Raw genomic sequence first — 27,490 nt, 5'->3', positions numbered from 1 at the left:
ATTCGTCAGTATCACGATTCGATTCCTACGATTCTTTATTACTCACGAATCGCCACAACTCTATTGGGCAGTTGGAGGTGAGCCGCCAGCAGTGGTGGATGTGGAGAGAGGTGGTATAAGCGGACGACCTGGACGTGTGTTCAAATTCAAATGGCTCTGAGCACTATGGGACTTAACATCTTTGGTCATCAGTCCCCTAGAACTTAGAACTACTTCAACACAACTAACCTAAGGACATCACACACATCCATGCCCGAGGCAGGATTCGAACCTGCGACCGTAGCAGTCGCGCGGCTCCGGACTGAGCGCCTAGAACCGCTAGACCACCGCGGCCGGCCCTGGACGTGTGTCCGCCAGAAAAAGGAAATTTGTAAAGATGGAAGTCATGAACTGATATATATATATATATATATATATATATATATATATATATATATATATATATATATATATATATACCTTTGAACATTATTAAGGTAAATACAATGTTTGTTCTCTAGACAAATCTTTCATTTGCTAACTATGCCTATCAGTAGTTAGTGCCTTCAGTAGTTAGAATCTTTTATTTAGCCGGCAATTTTGGCGCTCGCTGTGTTGCAGTAGTTCGAGTAACGAAGATTTTTGTGAGGTAAGTGATTAATGAAAGGTAAAGGTTATTGCTAGTCGGGGCCATTCTTTTGTAGGGATTATTGAAAGTCAGATTGCGTTGCGCTGAAATATTGTGTGTCAGTTTAGTGACGATCAGAATAAGTAAAGAGAAAACCGTCTGAGTACGTTGAGTTTTGCTCAGCTGTTTGTAAATCAAATAACGTGAGAGGTTTACCAGCACAGTGATTCATAATTTTTCTAAGGGGACGTTTCACTCCCGGTACACGGAGGTATCCGTCTGCACGTGAGTCTAAACTCCCAGAGTGCGGCTATGTGATATCTTGCCCCTCTTCCGGTCACTACCGCCGAACTGTCTCTCAGCGCTGCTTACACGACACGTATTACGACACTCTCAGAATGAAACACACTCACGTGTATTCCTAGCTTCAAGTTTGTGCCCACCTGAGAATAATTTTTTACCGAGGTTTACTTCAGTGGACTTTTTCTTGGTGAGTTCGCGTAAGGGGCAAGTCACCAACCGAAGCTAATTCATTCCTTCACACACCAGCGTCTTCCACTGCCCTCTGTTGCTGTCCACGTTCTAGTACGCTCCCACTTGACTCACTCCATCCTGCTCAATTTTGGTCTACCATGGAGTCTCGTCCATTGTGACTTCCCTTCAAGCATTTCCTTCGTCATCCTTTCTCCTCTTCTGAGTACATGTGTAAGTAGGCTGTTAAGGTATTTATGTCGGTAACGCCACGTAGCGCTCTGTATTAAAATCGCTGACTGCGCTGTGTGCAGTCTGTGGCTGGTTGGACTCATTGTTGAAATATTCGCTACTGTAGTGTTGGGCAATTGGATGTGAAGAGCGCGTAGCGTTGTGCAATTGGAGGAGAGCCGCCAGCAGTGGTGGATGTGGAGAGAGAGATGCCAGAGTTTTGAGAGGTTACTATAAGCGGACGATCTGGATGTGTGACCGCCAGAAAAGAAAATTTGTAAAGATGGATGTCATGAATTGATAGATATATATATGATGACTTTTGAACACTATTAAGGTAAATACATTGTTTGTTCTCTATCAAAATCTTGTATTTGCTAACTATGCCTATCAGTAGTTAGTGCCTTAAGTAGTTAGAATCTTTTATTTAGCTGGCAGTATTGGCGCTCGCTGTATTGCAGTAATTCGAGTAACGAAGATTTTTGTGAGGCAAGTGATTCATGAAACATATAGGTTATTGTTAGTCAGGGCCATTCTTTTGTAGGGATTATTGAAAGTCAGATTGCGTTGCGCTAAAAAATATTGTGTGTCAGTTTAGTGATGATCAGAATAAGTAAAGAGAGAATTGTCTGAGTACATACAGTTGTACTCAGCTGTCTTTGTATCAAATAACATAGAAGTTTACTACCACAGTCATTCTTAATTTTTCTGAGGGCATGTCACACATGTCCCAACCATTCAGTTCTTCTGCTCTTTATTACAGGTGTCACATCTGGTTCGTTAAAATAGTAGATGGACTTTTGTGTTTCTCCTTCCTCTGAAAATTCCGTTTTCTGACGCAGATCGGAAGATTTTTCTTAATACCCTGTTTCCGAAGATCTTAATTTGTCTAAAATCTCGTTTCTACTGTCCGTGAATCTTTTTTTTAGTACATTCGCAATGTATACTTTGCCATCAGAAGACTGTTCATTTCATTCAAGAGGTTAGGCAGTCTCACAGAGTATAGGAATGATATCAGCGGACGTTATTAATGTCGTTTCATCCCAAATTTTAATCCCAGTTTTGAAGCTTCCATTAATTTTATTCACTACTGCTTCGATAAACAGATAAAACAGTAGAGGAGAAAGATTGCGTCCTGCTTTATGCTCTTTTAAATCCACCCATTCACTCCTGGCCCAATATTCTTTCACCACTTGACGCTGTCGCACGCATTTTCTAGGTCCTATCAAAGCGTTTATATTTTTCTAAAGTCTTGCTTTCGGTATCAGCAGCAATGCCAGGGCTGCCTTTCTGTGCTTTTAGCACCATTGAAGCCAAGCTGATCGTTATCTAACCGGTTTTCAAGTTTCTCTTTTATATTATTCTGGTCTATGACTTTGATGCGTGAGCAGTCAAGCCGGCTGCTCAATAGTTCTCGTATTTTTCTTCCCTCTTCGTCTTCAGGATACTGTGATGATAATCTTTTAGTATAATAAATAAAATCGGCATCTTTCGGAACCAAGCTGGCCGAACTCATTGAAGATTACGTTGGGAAATAAGTTTTTCTTTTTTGCAAGACTATTTTACGAGGGCTGGAACTTTAACAGTGGCAACTACTTATTTACAGCTCGTACAAAATAGATTCGTGTTTCAAAGTTTTACTGATCTTCAAAGTAGTCTCCAGCATTGTGTATAACCCGTTGCCAGCGATGTGGAAGTCGTAGGATACTCTTAGCAGTGCCAGTTGTGTTGACAGTTCGAGCGGCGTGGTCTATTGCCCCACGAATTTGTAGCAGTTCTGAAGCGAATGCCGTGAAGTGTTTACTTCAGTTTAGAAATCGAGTTGAACTTACGAGGGCTTAAGTCAGGGGAGCGAAGTAGGTGGTATAGCGCTTAGCAGCCCCACCAGTCAAACAAATCAGTAAAAGCTTGCACTGTACGTGCTTGAGCATTGTCCTGCAAAATGATGGTTAGGTCGTGCAGAAAGTGTCATCAGTTCAGTCTGTAAGCTGGTCGTAGGTTGTGTTCCAAAAATGAACAGCATAGAGACAGAAGTGATGACACTTTCTGCAGGACCTGGCCATCATTTTGCAGGACAATGCTCAAGCACGTACAGTGCAAGCTTTTACTGATTTGTTTGACTGGTGGGGCTGCTAAGCGCTATACCACCTACTTCGCTCCCCTGACTTAAGCCCTCGTAAGTTCAACTCGATTTCTAAACTGAAGTAAACACTTCACGGCATTCGCTTCAGAACTGCTACAAATTCGTGGGGCAATAGACCGCGCCGCTCGAACTGTCAACACAACTGGCACTGCTAAGAGTATCCTACGACTTCCACATCGCTGGCAAAGGGTTATAGACAATGCTGGTGACTACTTTGAAGATCAGTAAAACTTTGAAACACGTATCTACTTTTTACGGGCTGTAAATAAATAGTTGCCACTATTAAACTTCCAACCCTCGTATTAACTATATTTTACGAGTGTACAGCTGATACTGGGTAACTATTTAAGAAGACCAAACAGCTAAGGTCGTTAGTGACCGATTCACCCTCCCCCTCCCCCCGCCCAGGACAGAAGCAGTGTAACCAATCTATCTGCGTATAGAGTAAATTCTGTGTGCAAGTGTGAGAACGTATTCTAAATATTTGCGTAGCGTGTATCTAAGGCAGACATGGGAACCAGTCCGGCATTCATGTGGTGGGGTATGAGAAAACGCCTGAAAACAACATCCAGGCTGGCCAGCACACCGAGTTCTTGTCAATAATCCGCCGGACGGATCCGATCTCCTGCCAGAACACCTTCCCATCCCGGAAACGATCGAGTTAAGACGCTCGGCTACCCGAAAAGATGTAAGAATAGTGAACTTACTATTAGACCCTTTTAATTATTCCATTGTTCCTTGTAACATTCAGTTTCCTGGTATTTTCTGTTTACCGGTTGAGCGTTGTGCTGTAATGGTTTATACCATGCAACAGCATTGCTTGTAGGCTTTTAACAGCGCTCCATCGCTCTACTCTTGTACGATCAACGTCGGGATAAGCGCAATGCGTGGGTGGACCGCGTGCATTGGGTATTTCGCCGTCAATTAACGACACCCACACGCCGGTCCTTTCTTATCTGCCCTGATTGACGTCAGCATTTGCCGGTAATGTTTGACGACTGCCTAACGGTCGGTGACGTTAATACGAAAGTCCACACACGAAACGAAACTGTTAAGTGCCTGATAAAGGAGGCCCTCTGACAGTGGTCCGCTGTCCTGTTGGGCTTTACACGTTACGTGTACATGAGTGGTATCAGACACAACGAGATATACTTTCATGTTGATTGTAATGTAATAACATCGACAATTTTTGAAGGATACTAAGCCATGTCTCAACCCAATTCGCGAGCCACCTAACATTTTGTGGCGGAGTGTACTTCTGGCGCCTCTGTGAATTTCGCTGTTTCCTGTTCCACTGCAAAATGGCGCGTATGAGCTCTAGTTTGAACGACCGTTGTTAGTTTTCGAGATGTTGGTAGCAGGAAGTACTACATCGTGCAGCCACATTAATGTGATCACCACCTATGTCCGATGTCAAGGTACTGTTACCACTGACTGACGATGTGACGATAGGTGGCACCACTAACAGTAGGGGGGGGGGGGGGGGGGGGACGCGGAAGACAGTGCAGTCGTTGCGAAAACGGAGCGATTTATCTGACGCCCAAAAGAGCATTATCATTGGTTTTTGAGCATACGGTAGACCAGACACAGCTCAACACTTCCCCTCTCCTAAACTTCACATAATCATCTCTGGTTTTCATTACTCCCCACACTGTCTGTTCCTACATATTCCCATTTTCCTATGTTCCTTAAGTTCTTTTATTTTATTGAAGTTGTCTGTCTAATCGATATAGACTGTAGTTTCAGTTGTTAAGGCTTTCTTTGAACCGGTTCTTGTACTACTTTCCATGTTTAATATCTCTCATAGTTGTCTTATCAAATATTGTTTTTATTTTACTTGGTTCATTTGTTTAATGCAAACTGTTACATAGTCACAGTTTTGAGTGTAGTGTGAATGGTTTCCCTGTTTGTTCCTTTTGTGATTGTGTATTGCTCAGCCTTTTTTATCTCTTAAAATGCGTTATCACTACACTCTAAGAGATTGCATTTAGTGTATGTTGCCTCACACTCCTCCATTTTCCTGCATTTATTCATCTCTGTTTATCTTATTGATATTGCTTAGGTTCCTTATATATCCTGTAGTTACACTGATAATTCTTTCTTCTTTTAATTGGTTTTTGTATCACTCTCTATGTTTTACACCACCTGAAGTAGCCTTGTCAAGAAACTGTTATGTAGGCATGGTGTTCCTTTTTCGTGTTAAAGATTTTTCCTGCCTACTCCGTTTTTATTTATTTACTGTCCAATTTTTTTTTTTACTTTTTACATTGCATTACCACCACACAGTCAAAGACATTATTTACTGTATGTTTCTGTTTCAATCTAGACGTGTACCTTCTCTTCTAAGGTTACTTACAAACATAACTTCTTTGGTGACAATATTCAGTAAATGTCTGAAGATGGCGTTATAAGCCGAAAAACTGTTAACACAATAAAAGTACAAGGTGTACAACTTTCCTTTCGCCGTTTTTTCCCCAACATTTGAGGCTTTCATGAAACAAAATGGTTACACATTTATCATTCAAAGTATTTTCTGTCGCTGGCCACTACCTTCTCCCATCTTTCGGGCAGTTTACGAATCCCGCGTCGAAAAAATTGTTGATCTTTTGAAGCGATCCACGAATCGATCCAATTTCTGACTTCTTCATGAGATCGAATGTGTTGGTCAGCCAGGCCATGCACCATTGATCTAAACAAGTGAGACTGAACAATGTCTGGAGAATACGGCGGGTGGGGTAGGACTTCCCATTTTAACGTTTCCAAGTACGTTTTGACTCTTTTGCAACGTGGGGTCGAACGTGTCGTACTGCAAAATCACTTTATCGTGCCTCTCGCTGTATTGCGGCCATTTGTGTTTTAATGCTCTGCTCAAACGCAATAATTGCGTTCGATAACGACCACCTGTGATTGTTTCACTTGGTTTTAACACCTCACAGTACACGACACCGAGCTGGTTCCACCAAATGCAGAGCATGACCTTGGCACCGCGAATATTCGGTTTGGCCGTCGACGTCGAAGCATGGCCGGGATATCCCCATGATTTTTTGCGTTTAGGGTTATCGTAATGAACCCATTTTTCGTCCCCGGTCACAATGCGATGCAGATATCCCTTCGGTTTTTACCTCTGAAGCAACTGTTCTCAAACACACAAACGCCGTTCATCGTCTTTTGGTTTCAACTCACACTGGACCCAAGTTCCTTCTTTCTTAATCATGCCCATTGCCTTGAGACGTTTTGAAATGGCTTGCTGCGTCACTCCCACAAATCGAGCCAATTCTTCACTCATCAATGTCTCCAATTCTGCATCTTCGAAAACATTCTCTCTTCCACCACTATGCTGATCTAAGACGTTAAAATCACCATTCTTGAAGCGTTGAAACCACTCACAACATGTTCTTTCACTAATAGCGTCCTTACCATACTTACTTGAGAGCATTCGATGAGACTCAACCGCTTTTCCTTATATTGAAACAAAACTGTAACACCTCCCGCAAATGTTGAGAATTGGGTTCGTAAACTGACATTTTCAATCAAGAACAACTTTTTGATGCAGACACAAATCGACTAATGTTTGAATGAGGTTATGTTGACCGAGGTCCAAGCTGACGTCTGCGATCTGTTTCTTTCGACCGCTGCTTACCGTTGTCGCCACGTATCGGCAAACGGCGGAAGCAAAGTTGCACACCTTTTAATGCTGTAGAACAAAAGCAAACTAGTGCATTTCATTTATCTCCGAAACAGCTAAGTTTACAAACTGTTCTCGTGTCGTCGTGGCTAAAGCACCATGGAAAAAAGGCGCTATCCAAAACCAGCACAGAGGCAACTATGGAGCCCGACGGGCATAGATGACAATGATGAACGATGACTGCGGAGATGTGTAGGGGCGAATAGACGTGCAACTGTTGCATAGCTGACCGTCCAGATGAACCAAGGGGCTGTCAACAGTGTCTTCTCAACGACCGTTCAGCGAACGTTGCTCGTAAGGGCCTCTGCAGCTACACTCATGCTCATAAATTAAGGATACTGCTGATACATGGTGAAACAACGCTCTGGTGGGCGGTTTGCGGGTTTAAATCACCTCGGGGTATGACCATGCGGTGCATCTGACCTGCGGTCGTCGCACGGTGGCGCTGCCAGCAGTCCACGTATGCAGAGGTGTGTTGGTGTATGTCAGAGTACGGTGCAGTTAGTAAGTGTGCAGACGTTTTCAGACGTGCTAATGGTGAAATTGGCACAAAGGACACATATTGATGACGTTATGAGGAGTAGAATACTAGGGCGACTGGAGGCTGGTCAAACACAGCAGGTCGTATCACGGGCCCTCCGTGTGCCACAAAGTGTGATATCAAGATTATGGCAAGGATACCAGCAGACAGGAAACTTGTCCAGTCGCTACAGTACGGGACGTCCACAGTGTACAACACAACAAGAAGACCGATATCTCACCATCAGTGCTCGCAGACGGCCACGGAGTATCGCAGGTAGCCTTGCTCGGGATCTTACCGCAGCCACTGGAACAGTTGTCTCCAGACACACAGTCTACAGACAACTGAACAGACATGGTTTATTCGCCCAGAGACCTGCAAGGTGCATTCCACTGACCATTGGTCACAGGAAAGCCCGTAAAGCCTGGTGCAAGAACACAGTACATGGTCATTGGAACAGTGGTCCCAGGTTATGTTCACGGACGAGTCCAGGTATAGTCTGAACTGTGATTCTCGCCGGGTTTTCACCTGGCGTGAACCAGGAACCACATACGAACCCCTTAATGTACTTGAAAGGGACCTGTGTGGAGTACGCCAACCCGTGGGATTATGATTGGTGCAGGCACATCCCTGCATGTCTTCGGCAGAGGAAGTGTAACAGGTCAGGTGCATCGGGACGTCATTTTGCACCAGTATGTCCGCCTTTTCAGGGGTGCAGTGGGTCCCACCTACCTCCTGACGGAAGATAACGCACGGCCCCACCGAGCTGCCATCGTGGAGGAGTACCTTGAAACAGAAGATATCAGGCGAATGGAGTGGCCTCCCTGTTCTCCAGACCTAAACCACGTCTGGGATGCACTCGGTCGACGTATCGGTGCACGTCTTCAAACCCCTACGACACTTCAGGTGCTCCGACAGGCACTGGTGCAAGAATTGGAGACTATACACCAGCAGCTGCTCGACCACCTGATCCAGAGTACGCCAACCCGTTGTGCGGTCTATGTACGTGTGCATGGTGGTCATATCCCATACTGATGTCGGGGTACATGCGCAGGAAACAGTGGCGTTTTGTAGCACATGTGTTACGGGACGGTTTTCTCAACTAATCACCAATACTGTGGACTTACAGATCTGTGTCGTGTATGTTCCCTGTGTGCCTATGCTATTAGCGCCAGTTTTGAGTACGTTGTGTGGCACCACATTCTGCAGTTATCCTTAATTTATGAGCATGAGTGTATATAGTGCCTGGTTGTCGCACCCCATGCTGACTGCTGGTCATAGGCTGGAATTTGCACGCCAATGCCGCAACTGGGTGTTTTGTACTCCACTAGACAGAAGTCAATGAAGTTAAGGAATTCTGCTACCTAGGCAGTAAAATAACCAATGACGGACGGAGCAAGGAGGACATCAAAAGCAGACTCGCTATGGCAAAAAAGGCATTTCTGTCCAAGAGAAGTCTACTAATATCAAATACCGGCCTTAATTTGAGGAAGAAATTTCTGAGGATGTGCGTCTGGAGTACAGCAATGTATGGTAGTGAAACATGGACTGTGGGAAAACCGGAACAGAAGAGAATCGAAGCATCTGAGATGTGGTGCTATAGATGAATGTTGAAAATTAGGTGGACTGATAAGGTAAGGAATGAGGAGGTTCTACGCAGAATCGGAGAGGAAAGGAATATGTGGAAAACACTGATAAGGAGGAGGAGGAGGAGATTAGTGTTTAACGTCCCGTCGACAACGAGGTCATTAGAGACGGAGCGCAAGCTCGGATGAGGGAAGGATGTGGAAAGAAGTCGGCCGTGCCCTTTCAAAGGAACCATCCCGGCATTTGCCTGAAGCGATTTAGGGAAATCACGGAAAACCTAAATCAGGATGGCCGGAGACGGGATTGAACCGTCGTCCTCCCGAATGCGAGTCCAGTGTGCTAACCACTGCGCCACCTCGCTCGGTCACTGATAAGGAGAAGGGACAGGATGATAGGACATCTGCTAAGACATGAGGGAATGATTTCCATGGTACTAGAGGGAGCTGTAGAGGGCAAAAACTGTAGAGGAAGAAATAATTGAGGACGTAGGTTGCAAGTGCTACTCTGAGATGAAGAGGTTAGCACAGGAAAGAAATTCGTGGCGGGCCGCATCAAACCAGTCAGTAGACTGATGACCAAAAAAAAAAAAAGAAAGACAGAGTGGCGTGGAACGTCTGAAAGCAAAGGGTCCAGGCCGGAGAAATGATCGTTATGTTCTGGGGAATGTTTTCGAGTCATTCCCTGGGCGATTTCGTTATGCTGGAACGCACAATGACTCAACACAATTATGCACCTTTACTTGTGGACCCTGTCAACCCCTACATGCAGTTTGTGCTTTTCTTGAGCACGATGGCATCCAGCAGCAGGACAGTGTAACGTGTCACACAGCATACAGTGTGCATGCTGGTTTCAAGAGTACCACGATGAGTTCACCATACTTCCCTGGCCACCAAACTACCCGGATTCAAAACAAATCGAGAATCTTTGGGACCAACTCCCTCGAGCGCTCCGCGTCATGGATTCTCCACCAAGAAAGCTAGCCTAGCTGGCCACGGCACTAGAGCAGGTATGGCCCCACGTCCTTGTCTGTAACTTACAGAACCTCATTATCTCTCTTCCTGCACATGCGCGCTGCAAGAGGTGGCCACTCGGGCTTTCTGTAGGCGGTCACATTGGATCTGGACAGTGAATGTTGTCTGAGTGTTCTTGGAACGCACACTCTCGGAACACTAACAGCTAACCTTTCCGTGGTGGTTGACGCCAGTCTTGCATCACCTGCCACTAGCGTTCAGCGATTACTTCCGTTACTTTCCAGAGTTTGCTGTCGACAATGGATCTCGGATCGATTCCATATTCCTAGATTTACAGAAGGCTTTTGATACCGTTCCTCACAAGCGACTATTAATCAAATTACGTGCATATGGAGTATCGTCTCAGTTGTGTGACTGGATTCGTGATTTCCTCTCAGAGAGGTCACAGTTCGTAGTGATAGACGGATGATGCTGCAGTATATCGAGAGGTTGTCACAATGGAAAACTGCCGAAGTGGCCGAGCGGTTCTAGGCGCTGCAGTCTGGAACCGCGCGACCGCTGCGGCTGCAAGTTCGAATCCTGCCTCGAGCATGGATGTGTGTGATGTCCTTAGGTTAGTTAGGTTTAAGTAGTTCTAAGTTCTAGGGCACTGATGACCAAAGAAGTTAAGTCCCATAGTGCTCAGAGCCATTTGAACTATTTGAACAATGGAAAATTGTACTGAAATGCTGGAGGATCTGCGACGAATTGACGCATGGTGCAGGGAATGGCAATTGAATCTCAATGTAGACAAGTGTAATGTGCTGCGAATACATAGAAAGAAAGATCCTTTATCATTTAGCTACAATATAGCAAGTCACCAACTGGAAGCAGTAAATTCCATAAATTATCTGGGAGTAGGCAATAGGAGTGATTTAAGATGGAATGGCCATATGAAATTAATCGTCGGTAAAGCAGATGCCAGACTGAGATTCATTGGAAAAATCCTAAGCAAATGCAGTCTGAAAACAAAGGAACTAGGTTATAGTATACTTCTTCGCCCACTGCTTGAATACTGCTCAAAGGTGTGGGATCCGTACCAGATAGGGTTGATAGAAGACATAGAGAAGATCCAATGGAGAGCAGCGCGCTTCGTTACAGGATCATTTAGTAATCGCGAAAGCGTTACGGAGATGATAGATAAACTGCAGTGGAAGACTCTGCAAGAATAGCTCGGTACGGGCTTTGGTTGAAGTTTCGAGAACATATCTTCACCGAGGAGTCAAGCAGTATATTGCTCCCTCCTACGTATATCTCGCGAAGCTACCACGAGGATAAAATCAGAGAGATTAGAGCCCACACAGAGGCATACCGACAATCATTTTTTCCACGAACAGCAAGAGACCTTGAATGGAAAGGAGAACCGATAGATATACTCAAGGTACCCTCCGCCACACACCGTCAGGGGGCTTGTGGAGTATGGATGCAGATGTAGATGTAAATCATCGAAGTGGTATCTGGCGTTCCTCATGTAGTGTCATAGGCCCTCTGCTGTTCCTGATTAACGTAAATGATCTAGGTGATAATCTGAGCAGCTGTCTTAGATTGTTTGCAGATGACGCTGTAATTTGCCGTCTAGTCAAATCACCAGACGATCAGTTCCAATTACAAAATGATCTACAGAGAATTTATGTATGGTGCGACAAGTGGCAATTGGCACTAAACAAACAAAAGTGCGAGGTCATCCGCATGGGTACTAAAAGAAATCCGATAAAAGTTGGGTGTACGATAAATCGCACTAATCTAAGGGCTGTCAATTCGACTAGATACCTAGAACTACAATTGCGAGGAGCTTAACTTGGAAAGACCACATAGATAATATTATGGGGAAGGCGAAACAAAGACTGCGCTTTGTTGGCAGAACACTTAGAAGATGCGATAAACCCACTAAAGAGACAGCCTACATTACACTTGTCCGTCCTCTGCTGGAATATTTCTGCGCGGTGTGGGATGCTTACCAAGTAGGATTGACGGAGGACATCGAAAAAGTGCAAAGAAGGGCAGCTCGTTTCGTGTTATCGCGGAATAGGGGTGAAAGTGTCAGTGATATGATACGCGAGTTGGGGTGGCAGTCACCGAAACAAAGGCTGTTTTCTTTGCGGCGAGATCTATGTACCAAATTTCAATCACCAACTTTCTCTTGCGAATGCGAAAATATTTTGTTGATACCCACCCACGTAGGGAGAAATGATCATCATAATAAAATAAGAGAAATCAGAGCTCGAACGGAAAGATTTAGGTGTTCCTTTTTCCCACGCGCCATTCGAGAGTGGAATGGTAGAGAAGTACTATGAAAATAGTTTGATGAACCCCCCTGCCAGGCCCTTAAGTGTGAATTACAGAGTAACCATGTAGATGTAGATGTAGAAACGAAGCCGGCCGGTGTGGCCGAGCGGTTCTAGGCGCTGCAGTTGGAACCGCGCGACCGCTTCGGTCGCAGGTTCGAAACCTGCCTCAGGCATGGATGTGTGTGATGTCCTTAGGTTAGTTAGGTTCAAGTAGTTTTATGTTCTAGGAGACTGATGACCTCAGATGTCAAGTCCCATAGTGCTCAGAGCCATTTGAACCATTTGTAGAAACGAACATTTGCCGGAACTCTGGTTTGGACCTTCTTTACTTCCTCTGTTAATGCTGCCTGATGAGGGCCCCACTTTGACGAGCAGTACCTAGAATCAGTCTAAAGAGTGTTTTGTGAGCGCCTTATTTCGTGGATAAATTACGTTTCCTCACGATACATCTAATGAATCTCAGCCTAGTATCTGGTAATTCCGTCTATGATGCAGCGGACAGTTATTCTCAGATATTCTGGGGTGGTTACCGTTTTCAGTGACTTATCTGCAATATTATAAACGCACCGGAATGGCTCTTTCAGGCTATTTGTGCTTAATCTGTTTGTGACGCACAACACGTGACGGAGCAAATTAGCCCGGCCAACGATGACAAAAAAAGTCGAATAGCGGGAAAAAATTAGTGCAGTCCCAAATTTTTGAACAGTCGTAGGAGGGCGTGCCGTGTAAAAAAAAAAAAAAAAAAATCCCGACCGGGGGATGTGTGGGGCAGGGGACAGTTTCAAGGTCACTTTTTTATTTTTTTTGTTGAATAACCGCTGATTCTAGCGACGATATTTCCCAGTACAAAATTTGACTACGTTAAATTTCATACAACAAAAATCCTATTCATTTTTTTTCTTGGACTAATAGTTACCGTATTGCAGGGGCTAGGAATATCGTAAACTGTAAAAAATACTAGTTTAGTAGTATGAAATTAATGTTTATTTTAAAATGAAATAGGTTAGTAACAAATGTGTGTGCAGCAGAGCCTTATTAAGAGACAAATTGTGTTCTGGCGATGGAGACAAGAAAATTGACGTTGTCGAATAAGCATTGACAGCATGTTACACTTGGGACAGGCTGTTCAGTGTGGCAGACAGTTAACAGATCCAGCTATTGAGCTTATTTATGTAGTAGCACACTTAAAAACTGCAAATAAGTGCTCACTCAATAAACTGAAAATAGTTCCACTATATAAACATGAGTTCGATGAAGTTTTTTTGTTCACGCACTTACGAGAACTGGACAGGAAATTCTGGGGAGACATAGTCTGTAATAGTGATGGGGAGCTCGTGAATGAGTCGTTCAAATGAACGCTTCACTCCAGTAAAGTGTAAACTAACCACTCAGTTTCAATGAATTGGTACTTCAGACTCTTCGCAGACAGCACACTCCACACTTTTTTCTAGTTCACTCACTGTCTTCCCCTCTCCCTCCCCCAGTACATCGGCGCTACGTCACTCATTCTCCCTTCACTTCAGTCCCCCCTCTACTGTCTGTCGACGAATCGCGCGGTGTTTCTGGGGAACGATGGGGTTAGGAGGGGTACAGTCGATGAGGGGCGAGGGGAAGGTAGCGTCAGCTGCTTCCTGCAGTGCTGACATCATTACCAGCGACCATTTGTGGAGTTATACTTCGCGTCTACGGGTAAGCTACCGTTGGCAGCGCTTGCAGACAAATGAATATTAAAATACAAACGAAGAGGCTGGCTGTGTGAGCACGCACAGCCAACATGAAAATAAAATGCTTACCTTGTGAGTCTGGAACTGAAGCATGCGTGGAATCCACTCTTGAAAGATAATCGTTCATGTAGGAATGTTTATCTCGTACACATTATTGAAAAAATTACACTAAATGTCAATTTGAGGATTGTCCTAATTAAATTTTTAAAAAAATACACATATATATTTATGAATAAACATCAACGGATTTGGTGAATCTTCAGATATTTCCGTTTAAAAACATAATTTGTTCCACTTTTTTCCCTGTCAGGCGATTTCTTCTGTCAGTTATAAGGTGTCCTGCCTTCGAGAACACTCTTTCACACGGCGTGGAGGTTGCGACAATACAAGTCGTATTTTTGCAAGTTCAAAGAGCGAGGGGTATACTGACAGCCGTTCAGACCACCACTGAAGTGGATTGCCTTGTCTCTGTAGCAGGGGCTCTTGTAAATATTTGTCCACTTCCACTATTGCAGCTGCTCTCGGGTGTGGATTACTCTGCAGCCTGGAAAACACTTCATCGAATTCGAGCCAGAGACTGGAAGTTGATTCAGTGGTTGGAACTGAGATTGTTGCAGTAGCAGTGGATGTGTTCGTCACAAATTTCGCACAGTGCCTGATCAGGTTTAATTTCACCTTCTCAGCAGAATTTTTATCAGAAAAACCATGTAATTTGAACCGGGGATCCAATGCAGTTGCTTCCGCGAAAATGGAATTTTCCTCTATATTTCTAAATCGTCGTTTTAGGTCTTCAGCTAACTTTTCGGCCATCTGTTGCACGTCTACATGAATTTCAGTGTTATTAACAAACCTGCAACACCATTTTTTCAACGAGCGACTAAGTAGCATAACTTTAGAAGAAGTGACAACATTTTCACTTGACATTTCCTCAGTGCAGTCTTTGAAAACTTTCAACAGGTCACAGGCTTGTGTTACACTTGCAATGTCCTCTGCAGTCAGATTTGGAAGATGTGGATAATTCAGAGTGATAACTGTCATTAGGGAATTCTTAACCTCGATTATTCTTCGCAGGATATCATAGGTTGAATTCCATCTTGTAACAGTGTCCTGTTTTAGTGTCAGAACTGGCTCTTTTAACTGTTCCTGCATCTTTTTCAGTTTCGTGCAGGCATGCGAACTTCTTTTAAAAAATTCAACATTTTTTTTACTTTATTCAGAATGGGTTGAATGTGCGGAAGCCCATTCTGAACAATTAAATTGAGTGTGTGCGCAAAGCAGGGGATGTGTTTCCAGGCTGTGAGTCTTATAGCTGCCACAATGTTAGCAGCATTGTTGCTGACAACACAGACGACTTTTTCTTGAATGTCCCATTCCCTTGTGACACGTAGCAGTTCTTCCGAGAGTTTTTCTGACGTGTGCCTTTCGTCATATTTAAAGCACTCTAGGAGGGAAGACGCCAGCTCCAGGTCTTTAACGTAGTGTGCTGTCACCGACAAATAACACTCATTTGTAGTTGAGGTCCACCCATCCATCGTCAGCACAACCGCTTCCGCAGAATTAATTTTGCCTCTCACAATTTCTTTCATCATGGCGTACTGTTGCTGTAGCAGCGTATTGGAAATGGTCTTCCGAGATGGCATTCTGTAAGCACCATTCAGTTTGCCTACAAAACTTTGGAAATGTTTACTTTCCACTATGTTGAAGGGCAAATAATCCTTTACAACAGTCTGCAGAAGTGCGAAATCTATCTCCTGATTTCTTTTGTTAGAAAGAGGTTTCGGAAAATACATGGGTAATGTTCCGTGATATGGAGGTCTGCTTTCTGATACTGAAGTGGTACTGTTATTTTCTGGTACCAACTGGCATTTGCTGATGTTAGTTCCGGATTGTGCGGGTTTTTTATCCAAGAAATATCGGAAGATGCAGGAGCAGGGGGCGCTAAGCGTCTGACTGACAATGGCACTGTTGGATGCAGCACTCGAACATGACGCGCTAGATTAAATGTATTTCCTCCTTTATATGAAATACACTTAGAACAATAATTGCACTTTGCTTTCCCATCACCTAAATCGGCGAAGAAACCCCAAATTTCACTACTTTTACGCGATCGCGAGTTGCTAGCCATTGTATAAGAGTGAACAGACACAAAAACTGCTTCCCAAAGAAAATAAAGAGGGATTTTACCTGAAATCGTACCAATGACTACAGGTGGCAGTTTACGTTTTGAATTTGGAAGGTTATTATTCTCAACAAAAATAAAATCTACAGGAAAACTTCTGAATAATTGCTTAACGTAGGTATATAGACTTTGTAACAGTGGTAAACATACTCATTCTATTTTGGTTTAAATTTTAAAAGGAACAAAATTGGACTGCATTTCGTTGGTAGCCCTAGTTTTCAGTCCATGAATACAACAAATAAGGTTTCACTTGGCGGATAAAGACTTTTTTGGGCGCTTCATGTGAAAATGTCGAGCAAGATTAAATGTAATCCCTTCTTTATATGTGACAGGTTTCTCTGTTTATCTTTCCTTTGTCCCCTTCGACCATGCTCTATTTAACTCTCAGACACTGTAAGAGCGTAAAACGTTGCGTTCACGTTACTGCATAGTTCGGCCATCTGTTGGTAAAATTATGAAGTATTACGAAGCTTTATTGTACGAGCGAGGCGAAGCGAGCGTAGCCGCGGCTGAGCGGCGAACTGGGCAACTTCGCCAGCCTTCCGTACTACATGAATGAACTACTTCATTTGAACGCTTCACGGCAAAGAGTGAAATCAATGAAGTAGTTCACGGGAATGAACGAGCTCGACCCATCTCTAGTCTGTAAACTGAAAAGCGAGCAGAGTCATGGTGGGGGAAGTTGCCTTTAGCGGAAGAACGCAACAGCTGCCTCACGGCATGACTGAGGATCAATTTCCTGTCTAACAGTGAAAGTATGCACAGATTTACTTACATTCTGTCCTTGGAAGATTCTTGTGCTACTGCAAGGTGAGCCAAAAAGGACTTTACGACTTCGGAATGATATAAAAATGTACTGAGATAACATACAGAGTCGATAGATGTGTCATTTTGTAGCAAACAGCCTCAGGTTTGACTCACGTAGTCCATCAGTACCCCATGCCACCACCAGGAGCGTCGGCGTAGTGCACAGTTAAAAATGAGTACTGTCACTGACGCAGGGCGTGCTCGTTGATCGTTTTGGCTTCATGAAGCGAACTCTGCAACAACTGTTCGGCGTCAATTTCACACCGAATACCTTAAAGGGCCCCCAAGCAGGCCTACAATTAACTCTTGGCACAAGAACTTTGTTGAGACGGGTTGTTCGCTGTGACACAAATTATCAGCTCGGCCGCGTGTTGATGATTATGTTGAACAGGTTAGGGAGAGCTTTGCTCGCAGTCCACAAAAATCAACGCGACGTGCGTCTGGTGAGACTGTTTGGCGAATACTGTATAGACGTTTACACTTGAAACCACACAGATTCACAATGGCACGGTACATTAGTGATGCAAATAAGTCCGGCCGTGGGGAATCGTTTGCGGAAATGTGGCATGGGATAGAGGACGACGACGACACATTCCTGAATACAATCAGCGATGAGTCAACATTTCATACCAGTGGCATGGTAAATACCCACAACAGCACAATATGGGCAGCGAACATCCACGTGCAGCCCTGGAACATATTCATGACAGCGCCAAAGTTAATGTGTTTTGTGTCCTTATCAAATTGAAACGGTACGGCCCTTTCTTCTTCATGCAGAATATTGTCAGTGGTATTGTATATCTGGAAATGAAAACTTCTTAATTCCACAGGTCGATTAAGATGACCGAGATGGGATGGTTTAGTACCAGCAAGATGGTGCGCCACCTCATTTCTTCACGGCAGTGCGAGGTTTCCTCCGTGATATGCTTCCCAGGTCGGTGGGTTGGTCGTGAAGGGCAGCTGCACGGTCACAAGACTTGACACCACTGGATTTCTTTCTCTGGCATTTCATTACAGACCGTATATATGTACCTCTCCTACCTACAAAATAGCCAAACTGCTCAAAAAAACAGACATCAGGTTCACCTTTGCCACAAACGACAACTTAAAAAAGAAACTGATGCATGACATCTCAGATCCAACAGAGAAACTTAACAAGGCAGGAATTTATAAAATTGCATGTAGTCATTGCAACAAATATTACATTGGCCAAACGGGAAGAAATTTTAAAACCCGCTTTAAAGAACACATTGACTGTTTCAGACTTGGCAAACAGAATAAATCAGCTATAGCGAAACATATAAATGAAACAGGACACAGTGTTACAATAGACAACGATCTCAAAGTACTACATAATTTAGAAAAGAGCTGGAAAATGGACATCTTGGAAGAAATGGAAATATTCATATAATTCCATGGCCACATGGGGAATAACGAGATCCTGAATGAAATGACGGACTTCAAAAATTGAAATTTCTTTTCCAATTTCACTACAGTACTCCTAGAATAAAAGATATATAACATGACAGTCGTTTGACTCTAGCGCCAGCAATAGCTTAGAAATATGTAAAATAAATAGTTTATATTATGATGTGTTCAACAATATTGTAACAGGTGCCCAATTTGTGATGTATGTCGTCAACATATATCTGTAATACGATAACAAGACGTGCAGACGACATGTAAACATCTGACACCACATAGATCGACAAATCGATAGTCAAATCGAAACCAGCTGTATTTCGACCACCATCTTGTCCACTGCACTACAGAACTGTTTGTGATTCGTGTTTCCAAGTTACTGCTATGAACATGGCTGACGTTTGCAGCAACTGTATACACAAGTTTGAAAAATATGTAAAAATCTGCCAACTGGTTGCATAGATTTTCTTTATACCTTGACCAGGTTTCGTCACCTCTAAGGGTGACTTCATCAGAATGTAATTCTGGCAGATTTTTACATATTTTTCAAAAGTTACTGCTGTGTTTGTGATAATTTGTGAACAGTGACCAAGAGAGCCACGGAAATGGAAACACTGCAACGCATCACAACGAGACTGCCACGCCAGAAGAACAACGTGAGTAATAGTTACAAAACATTTTCGTGCGAACATCAGTCCAGCTTCCAAACTGACATCACCTCTCACTAAGTTTTCTCTTCTTCCACAGGATGACCACAGCATTTACAAAAAGACTATGTAATATCAGTATGACCTTATTGTAACGTTGTTTTTGTAATGCCATTTAGCCTGAAGATGAGGTTTAACCCTCGAAACATGTCGCTAAATAAATAAGTAATACAGTAGATGACGAAGTTTGTGACTGGTAGCGGTAATTTAAAAAAAAAAAAAACCTTTACATATTTCTTGAGACAGTCACGGACGAAAAATAGTCAAAATGGCTTCAAAATAACGGACTAACATAGGGAAGGCCAGGAGATACACAGTCAAGGGCAAACCGAAGTGATGAATCTTAGGCTTCCGCTTCTAATGCCCTCAAATGATGTTCCAAACGAAGCACGCGTGGCATTCCTTTATGTTTTCAGGACGTAGTTTGCGACGTGATTCGTTTGAGACGCCTATAATCGTTCCTGCTGCAGATAGCGTGAGGTCAGATCAGTGATTTCCTTTCAATTAATCCCCATTTGACCAGCAAAATATAATTCTCTGTTGCTTGACCATTACCCCTAGGTGCAATCAGACATCAGCTACTATCCCCTCCCCTCCACTCCCCATGCCTCCCACCCCACCGTCTGTTACCCCTCCCACACATTATCAACAACTTTAGCACCTAGCTAAACTGTAGAATAAAAGGCTTTCCTTGGAATACTTTTATTTTTAAAATTATGAAAGATGAACGATATTTAGTTTGTGTGTGTGTGTGTGTGTGTGTGTGTGTGTGTGTGTGTGTGCGGGCGGGTGTGTGTTAGGATGAATGACGAAGGAATTCGTGGTGCATAGCAGCAAGTGCTACCCGCAACTCCTTCTCAGCTAAGAAAGCTAACTATCCACTGTGAGGGCAGACACTCGTTACAAAAGACACTTCTCCTGCATGACTCCTCTCCATTACGGCACTTGCTTGACTTGCACACTGCAACTCCATTTAAGAGCAACCAAGTTAAAATGTGTGCACTATACTTACTGTTCATAAATCACTTGATTGCTGCACTCCTTACTTCTGAACTGGCAGGAATTGGAAGACTATAGGCTGTTAGTGCTTTGTGCTCGACCACAGCCACTAGTAGTAATCGTAATAACAATAATAATAATAATACTGTGTACAGCACTATAGAAGCCCTTACGTAGTTACTGCTGTGCCATGCTGTCAATTAATTCATTAATCTCTTCCGAAGCGCGTAATGAAGCAATTTCTGGACTACTGAGGTACTATCTACAACTTGGAGAAAACATTTTCTTGAGATATTTAGCATTTTTTACGTATATATCTCACTTTTATTGTCAGCTATATACGGGACAAAGCGCAACATATGTAAGTAGTGAGTGGATTACGTCAGGAACTTGTAACCTCCATAGCATTAATGCCACTAATTGAGAAAAAGTAATTACTGATAACTTACACAATCAGTATTAGAGTCTTATGAACTAGTGAAAACAATCTAGTATAGCGACTTAAGGAGGATCGAATCATTTAGTGTTTACCCCTCAGAAAATTTCATTTTGCCTCTCAGGGGGGGGTAATTAACCCCAGGCCGGGGACCACTGCGTTAGTTGTCATGTTATTGTACAACGCGAAGCAAAGTAGATCCAGACTGTGAGATAGAACACCACCTTGCATTTATTACAATTTCCAGATGCCTGCTCAGTCAAGTTTCCACCTGTTCAGTTCGCCTATTGTTACATTACTCGTGTATTTTTGCTGCTGAGATCTGCTGTACTCACCAACACCGGCAAGGCTGCAGGTAAGGAAAACTGCGACGAGAATCCGGCACAAGCTCACGACCATCGTGCTCCCTGCAACACAAAAACAAACACCCCGCCCATTAGTCAGGCTGCCATTTCTTCCACCTCCAGCAAAAATCATTTTATTATGTAGTAGACTGTTTCATATGAGCGATGTGACATTTGGCCTACTCGTATAGCTTAATGCGCAGTGAACTCATTTGCTGGCCAGGGAGGTAGGCTAGATAGGGATCTAAACGACGTGTTTAATTAAAGACCAGTCAGATTGTGTTTTCTGGAGCAAATGCCAGGACGTTTTCCCACCTCGGCGGTGATTCTTATTAACGTTTAGAAACCCCCCAAAGCGACGTAGAAGATGGTGAGACAGGTAATTTAATACAAGACACATGGTGCCGCAAATGTCGGGAAATACTACGAAAATGGATGACAAATGTTGAACACGTGATGTCACCAGATGGCGTAAGGGGCCAAAGAGGTATTCGAACGAACTTGTGATGTCACAAAAAATGGTTCAAATGGCTCTGAGCACTATGGGACTTAACATCTGAGGTCATCAGTCCCCTAGAACTTAGAACTACTTAAACCTAACTAACTTAAGGACATCACACACATCCATGCCCGAGGCAGGATTCGAACCTGCGACCGTAGCGGTCGCGCGGTTCCAGGCTGAAGCGCCTAGAACCGCTCGGCCACCAGCGGCCGGCTGTGATGTCACACTAGGAGGCTTCTCCGCCACACTTCGGGAACGTTCGGCTCCGTGCAGTCCACGGTAAATAAATATTTAATGGGAAAGGTACACACTTTAGGGCTTGATTTTGTCATGTGCTATTCCAGTCTTGCATGCATATAAACGGGCAGTCAAGAATTACTAAATCGTCTGGAATAGTTACTCGCTTCCCGCTGGAGACTGCTGTCGCTCGTACGACGGGGTGGAGATCTCTTCTGCACAGCACGTTCCAAGGCATCCCGGATATGCTCAATAATGTTCATGTCTGGAGAGTTTGTTGGACAGCGGAAGTGTTTAAACTCAGAAGAGTGTTTATGGAGCCACTCTGTAGCAATGTCCTGATGGAATTGACCAAGTCCGTCGGAATGCACAACTGATCAGACAGGATGGTTTCGTACGTGTCTAGACGTATCAGGGGTCCCATATCACTCCAACTGCACACGTCCCACACCTTGTAAGTAGGCTGTTTATGTTTTCTTATTGGCAACGTTACGTAGCGCTCTGTATGAAAATCACTGGCGGTGCTGTGTGCAGTCTGTGGCTAGTTTGCATTGTTGTCTGTCATTGTAGTGTTGGGCAGCGGCAGCTGGATGTGAACAGCGCGTAGCGTTGCGCAGTTGGAGGTGAGCCGCCAGCAGTGGTGGATGTGGGGAGAGAGATGGCGCAGTTTTGAAATTTGTAAGACTGGATGTCATGAACTGCTATATATATTATGACTATTAAGGTAAATACATTGTTTGTTCCCTATTAAAATCTTTCATTTTGCTAACTATGCCTATCAGTAGTTAGTGCCTTCCGTAGAATCTTTTATTTAGCTGGCAGTAGTGGCGCTCGCTGTATTGCAGTAGTTCGAGTAACGAAGATTTTTGTGAGGTAAGTGATTTGTGAAAGGTATAGGTTAATGTTAGTCAGGGCCATTCTTTTGTAGGGATTATTGAAAGTCAGATTGCGTTGCGCTTAAAAATATTGTGTGTCAGTTTAAGGACAGTCGTGTATAATTTTTCAAAGGGGACGTTTCAACCTTTACAGAGCCTCCAACATGTTGAACCGTCTCCTGCTGACCTGCAGGGTCCATGTGTTCATGAGGTTGTGTCCATACCCGTACAAGTCCATCCGCTCGATACAATTTGAAACGAGACTCGTCCGACCAGCCAACGTGTTTCTAGTCATCAACAGTCCAATTTCGATGCTGACGGTCCCAGGCGAGGCGTAAAGCTTTGTGCCGCGCAGTCATCAAGGGTACACAAGTGGACCTTCGGCTCCGAAAGCCCATATCGATGATGTTTCGTTGAAGGGTTCGCATGCTGACACTTGTTGATTGCCCAGCACTGAAAACTGCAGCAATTTGCGAAAGGGTTGCACTTCTGTCACGTTGAAATATTCTCTTGAGTCGTTGTTGGTCCTGTTCTTGAAGAATCTTTTTCCGGTCGCAGCGATGTTAGAGATTTGATGTTTTACGGGATTCCAGATATTCATGGTACACTCGTTAAATGGTCGTACGGGAAAATACCAACTTCATCGCTACCTCAGACAGGCTGTGTGTCATCGCTCGTGTGCCGACTATAACACCACGTTCAAACTCACTTAAATCTTGATTACCTGCCATTGTACCAGCCGTAAGCGATCTAACAACTGCGCCAAACACTCGTTGCCTTACATAGGCGTTGCCGACCGCAGCGAAATATTCTGCCTGATTACCTATGTCTGTATTTGAATACGCATGCCTATACGAGTTTCTTTGGCGCACCAATGTATGTCCTTTTATAGAAGATGCTGTTGATTAGTTAGCATTCTGTCTTCAGCATATATTTTAATGTACTTTGCATTTATTTGCAGTTTTGAGTACTGCTTCGCGTAGTATATTTCCAGACGTTGTTTTTAATGTTGCCAGCCCTGTGTTTATCGTTATTGTTACAGTCGATTTGCACTGGTGTTCAAAATTAAAGCAACAAACAGAAATTTTTCAAGGTTATGTTTATTTTACAACAAAACAGTCTACACATATGATAGTAAAGTAGAAATAATATAGGCCTAAAGAATACAGACTGCAACCAACTGCAACCTCCATAACGGTAGAACAAAAATGTTCTTCGTTTTTTTCCAACTTAAGAATTTACACACACATTCCGATACCTGGTTAATGGGCTTAGTATGGGGTGACCACCTCTGGCAGCAATGCAGGCCTGATAAGAGATAGGGCGTGCTGTGAACGAGTCATCAACCTCATGCTGAGGCAATAACGGCCGTTCTTCCTGCAGCGCTGCTTGCAGTCTTGGAGAGTGGTTTGTGGATGCTGACGTGATGCAAGCCGTCTCCACAGTGCATCCCAGGCATGCACTACGGGATTCAAATCGAGAGAGCGAGCAGGCCACGCCAGGTGTGTAATGTGTTCCGTTTCCGAGAAAACATCAACTACTCGTTCAGCAGTTCGAGTCTGGGACCACAGCATTACGTTGCAATCGCACATAAGGTCGCAAGATACCCGACAGCTGTTGAACCTTGCCAAGTTAACCGTACAGTTCCCTAAAGAGGTGTTCGAGTGGTCAACATAATCCCTGTCCACACCATTAGGGATCATCCTCGATATCAGTCTCTTTCCACAATGGTTAGGTCCAGAAATCATGTTCCACGTTCCCTCCAGATGCGAATCCGTCGAGAGTCACTGTCCACACCAAATTGGGACTCATCTGTGAAACGAACATTGGCCCACTGTTGGACCATCCAGGGGGCATGTTGACGGTTCCATTCTAGACGTCCCCTTCTGTGAAGACGCATCAGAGGTACACATACAGCACGTCTCCGACAGTAAAGACCACTCTGCCGAAGCCTTCTGTACACCTTTTGCCTCGCTGCAACACGTACAGTGGATGCTGTGAGGCCAGATGCCACTGAGGCTATAAAGTCGTGCCCTTGCAGCCAAATAGCGGATCTCTCTTTCTGATGCTACACGTGGTCGGCTCCGGCCTGGTCTTTGGGATACAGTTTCGATCTTTATGAACTGTCGACACCTCCGAAAAGCAACAGAACGATTCACATTAATCCATCGGACCATATCAGTTTGGCCGGCCGGTGTGGCCGAGCGGTTCTAGGCGCTTCAGTCTGAAACCGCGCGACCGCTACAGTCCCAGGTTCGAATCCTGCCTTGGGCATGGATGTGTGTGATGTCCTTAGGTTAGTTAGGTTTAAGTAGTTCTAAGTTCTCGGGGACTGATGACCTCAGATGTTAAGTCCCGTAGTGCTCAGAGCCATTTGAACCATTTGAACCATTTGAACATCAGTTTGCGACTGTCCTGATTCCATTCTTTCCATGGCCCTCCACCGCAGAGAGCCTGGCAGGCGTCTTCTCTGTGCCATACTGCACCGTCTGTGACTGTGTACACAGCGATTGTCGAAGTGGGACTACAAGGCAAACAGTATCCCGTTTGACAGGTGCCCTGACGTCAACGTTGGCACGGTTGTCCATTCACTGGAATGCCATGTTCTATGCATGACGCGGTCAGATGGACATCTGTTGACAGTTTGTGTGATTATATCATGAATTAGACACAGGACGGGGAAATAACAGTTCATTCCTTTAACAGTTCGTTCCTTTACTTTTGGACTCCAGTGTATTTTGGGTAGGAGTTTGGGCATTAGATACACTGAACACATAAGATCTGTAAAATGTCACCTACTAATCCACATTTTACGGCGATGGACCACAGCCAATAACAGCCTTCCACACGAGCTAATAATTGAAAAAAAAATTGTCACGTTGCGAAAAACGTAGTAGAAGGCAAAGAAAAGGAAACAAACTGTTTCCTGCTGGTAAAGCACCGTCCAGAGGTCGAAATTCTATTAACACAAAACAAAACTGAAGCGACTAAGCTATCCAAGGACGACACACGATGCACCCATCAGATTTCCCCAGGTTTTGGCTAATCCACGACTACTAATATACTTTTTTTCCAGGAGTGACAGTAAAGTTTGGAGGCTGGGAGATGGGGCACTGATGGGAGTGAAGCTTTGAGAGCGGGTGAGGAGTCGTGCTTGGATAGCTCTTTAGAGCATTTGCCAGCGAAAGGCAAAGGTCCCAGGTCCGAGCTCAAATTACCCGTCTGGTACACGCCAAACAAGGCGGCGTTTCGTAAACTTTGTAGCATTGCGAACTTGTCAGAGACTTGACGACATGAAACCTACAACAATTTTTTTTTAAAAAAGAAAAAAAAAAACAGATTAGAGAAACATTTCACGAGTCTTTGTAGGATGCTCGAAATCATCCGCAGCAGCTGAGATGCTCATACGTTAGTCGCGTAAGGAGGACACCGCGTGAAATTCCTTCAGAAAAATACCCTCTAGCGCCTCTTTAGAATTTGTCGATTCTAAATTAAATATTGAGTTTCAAATTCTGCTTCGGCATCTCATTTGCACGTGATTTTGAGCCTCATACAACTGTTCGTCAACCGTTTCTCTAATATTTTCTCTTAGTTTTAAACAAATCATTTCACAAAACTTTTGACTGCTTTTTCCGAATTATTTTTTATTTTCAAGTTCTCGCCAGAGAGTATGAAATATATTTAAATATCGATCGGAATTCAAGGAATTGTTTCTTTTTGTACAAAATTGGATCTCACGATGGTCAGTTTGATACTACACTTGTCTATTTCCCTCTCTTCGTTTGCTTACGAAAGTTCGAACAAAAAGCCGTGGTTTATTTTCTAGCAAGTCTTGTTTTTGCCCCACTCAAACATTTGACCAAAAAAGTAAGTGGATGCAACTCACCGACATCTCCCATAAAATATTTTCGTAATTAACAAAGTAATGTGGACAGCAGAAATTAACAAATAAAGAGCAGCAGTAAAATAAATAACATTAAAGCACGAAATAACTGAAACACCGACAATTTAATTTTGGTCCAAGTAATTTTTCATTCAATATTAAATACAGTACTTTAAAGAAATCTTTATTAGTTAAAATATTTGCTGCACTGTATTGACAGAATGTGACGCGGATCACAGCTAAAGCAGCTATAAAGGTAAATATTTTTTATAAAAACCTATAAAGGTAAATATTTGAATATAAAGGCTGTCATGTAAGATTTTACTTGTGGTTCGACAGAAAAGAACCCACTGATACTGATGAAACATCACCAAAATATGCACGTGTGAAGAAAGAAAGAAACTGTGTTCTCGACAAGACTGAAAATTTTCAACAATATATTTATTGTTGGAACAAATGCAGACACTCGCGGAAAGCGAGTTTTGAAAAAGAAATACCAGCTCAAGACGAATTAAGAAACAATTGAAGAGTTGGTTCCGGCCATTGTCAATTTCAATAAGTTCTTTCGGATTTAGGCCTCGATAAGTAAGATGTGTTGATGACCAATAAGAATTCCGCAGAAACTCTTGACGCTGCAGACGTTTAAGAATTTCTATGTGAATGCAGAGACGTCTACATTTGCGAAATATCCAGTCTCCCTGTTCAGACAAGCAGCTCCTCGAGAGCCGAGATCATCTGTGTAAACAAAAAGTGCTACTCCGAAGTGGCGAGAATGGCACAGTTCAGGAATGGCGGGGCGCATCAAATCAGTCAGAAGACTGACGAAACAAAAG

At 43.6% G+C, this 27,490-nt stretch overlaps 1 protein-coding gene across 1 annotated transcript in view; it reads right to left on the bottom strand.

Moving 5' to 3' along the window:
* Nucleotides 1-27,490, bottom strand: part of LOC124621793 (chordin-like protein 1) — a 626,534-nt gene that overhangs the window by 481,043 nt on the left and 118,001 nt on the right. Inside the window, exon 2 of the mRNA XM_047147229.1 lies at nucleotides 21,152-21,223. Coding sequence (XP_047003185.1) covers nucleotides 21,152-21,215 — 64 coding nt within the window. The 5' untranslated portion in view covers nucleotides 21,216-21,223. The remainder of the gene's footprint in view (nucleotides 1-21,151; nucleotides 21,224-27,490) is intronic.

Source organism: Schistocerca americana, chromosome 1 (assembly GCF_021461395.2).
Source record: "Schistocerca americana isolate TAMUIC-IGC-003095 chromosome 1, iqSchAmer2.1, whole genome shotgun sequence".
Lineage (NCBI taxonomy): Eukaryota > Metazoa > Arthropoda > Insecta > Orthoptera > Acrididae > Schistocerca > Schistocerca americana.
The sequence above is the reverse complement of the archived record's forward strand: the minus strand, read 5'-3'. Positions and strand labels throughout refer to the sequence as shown.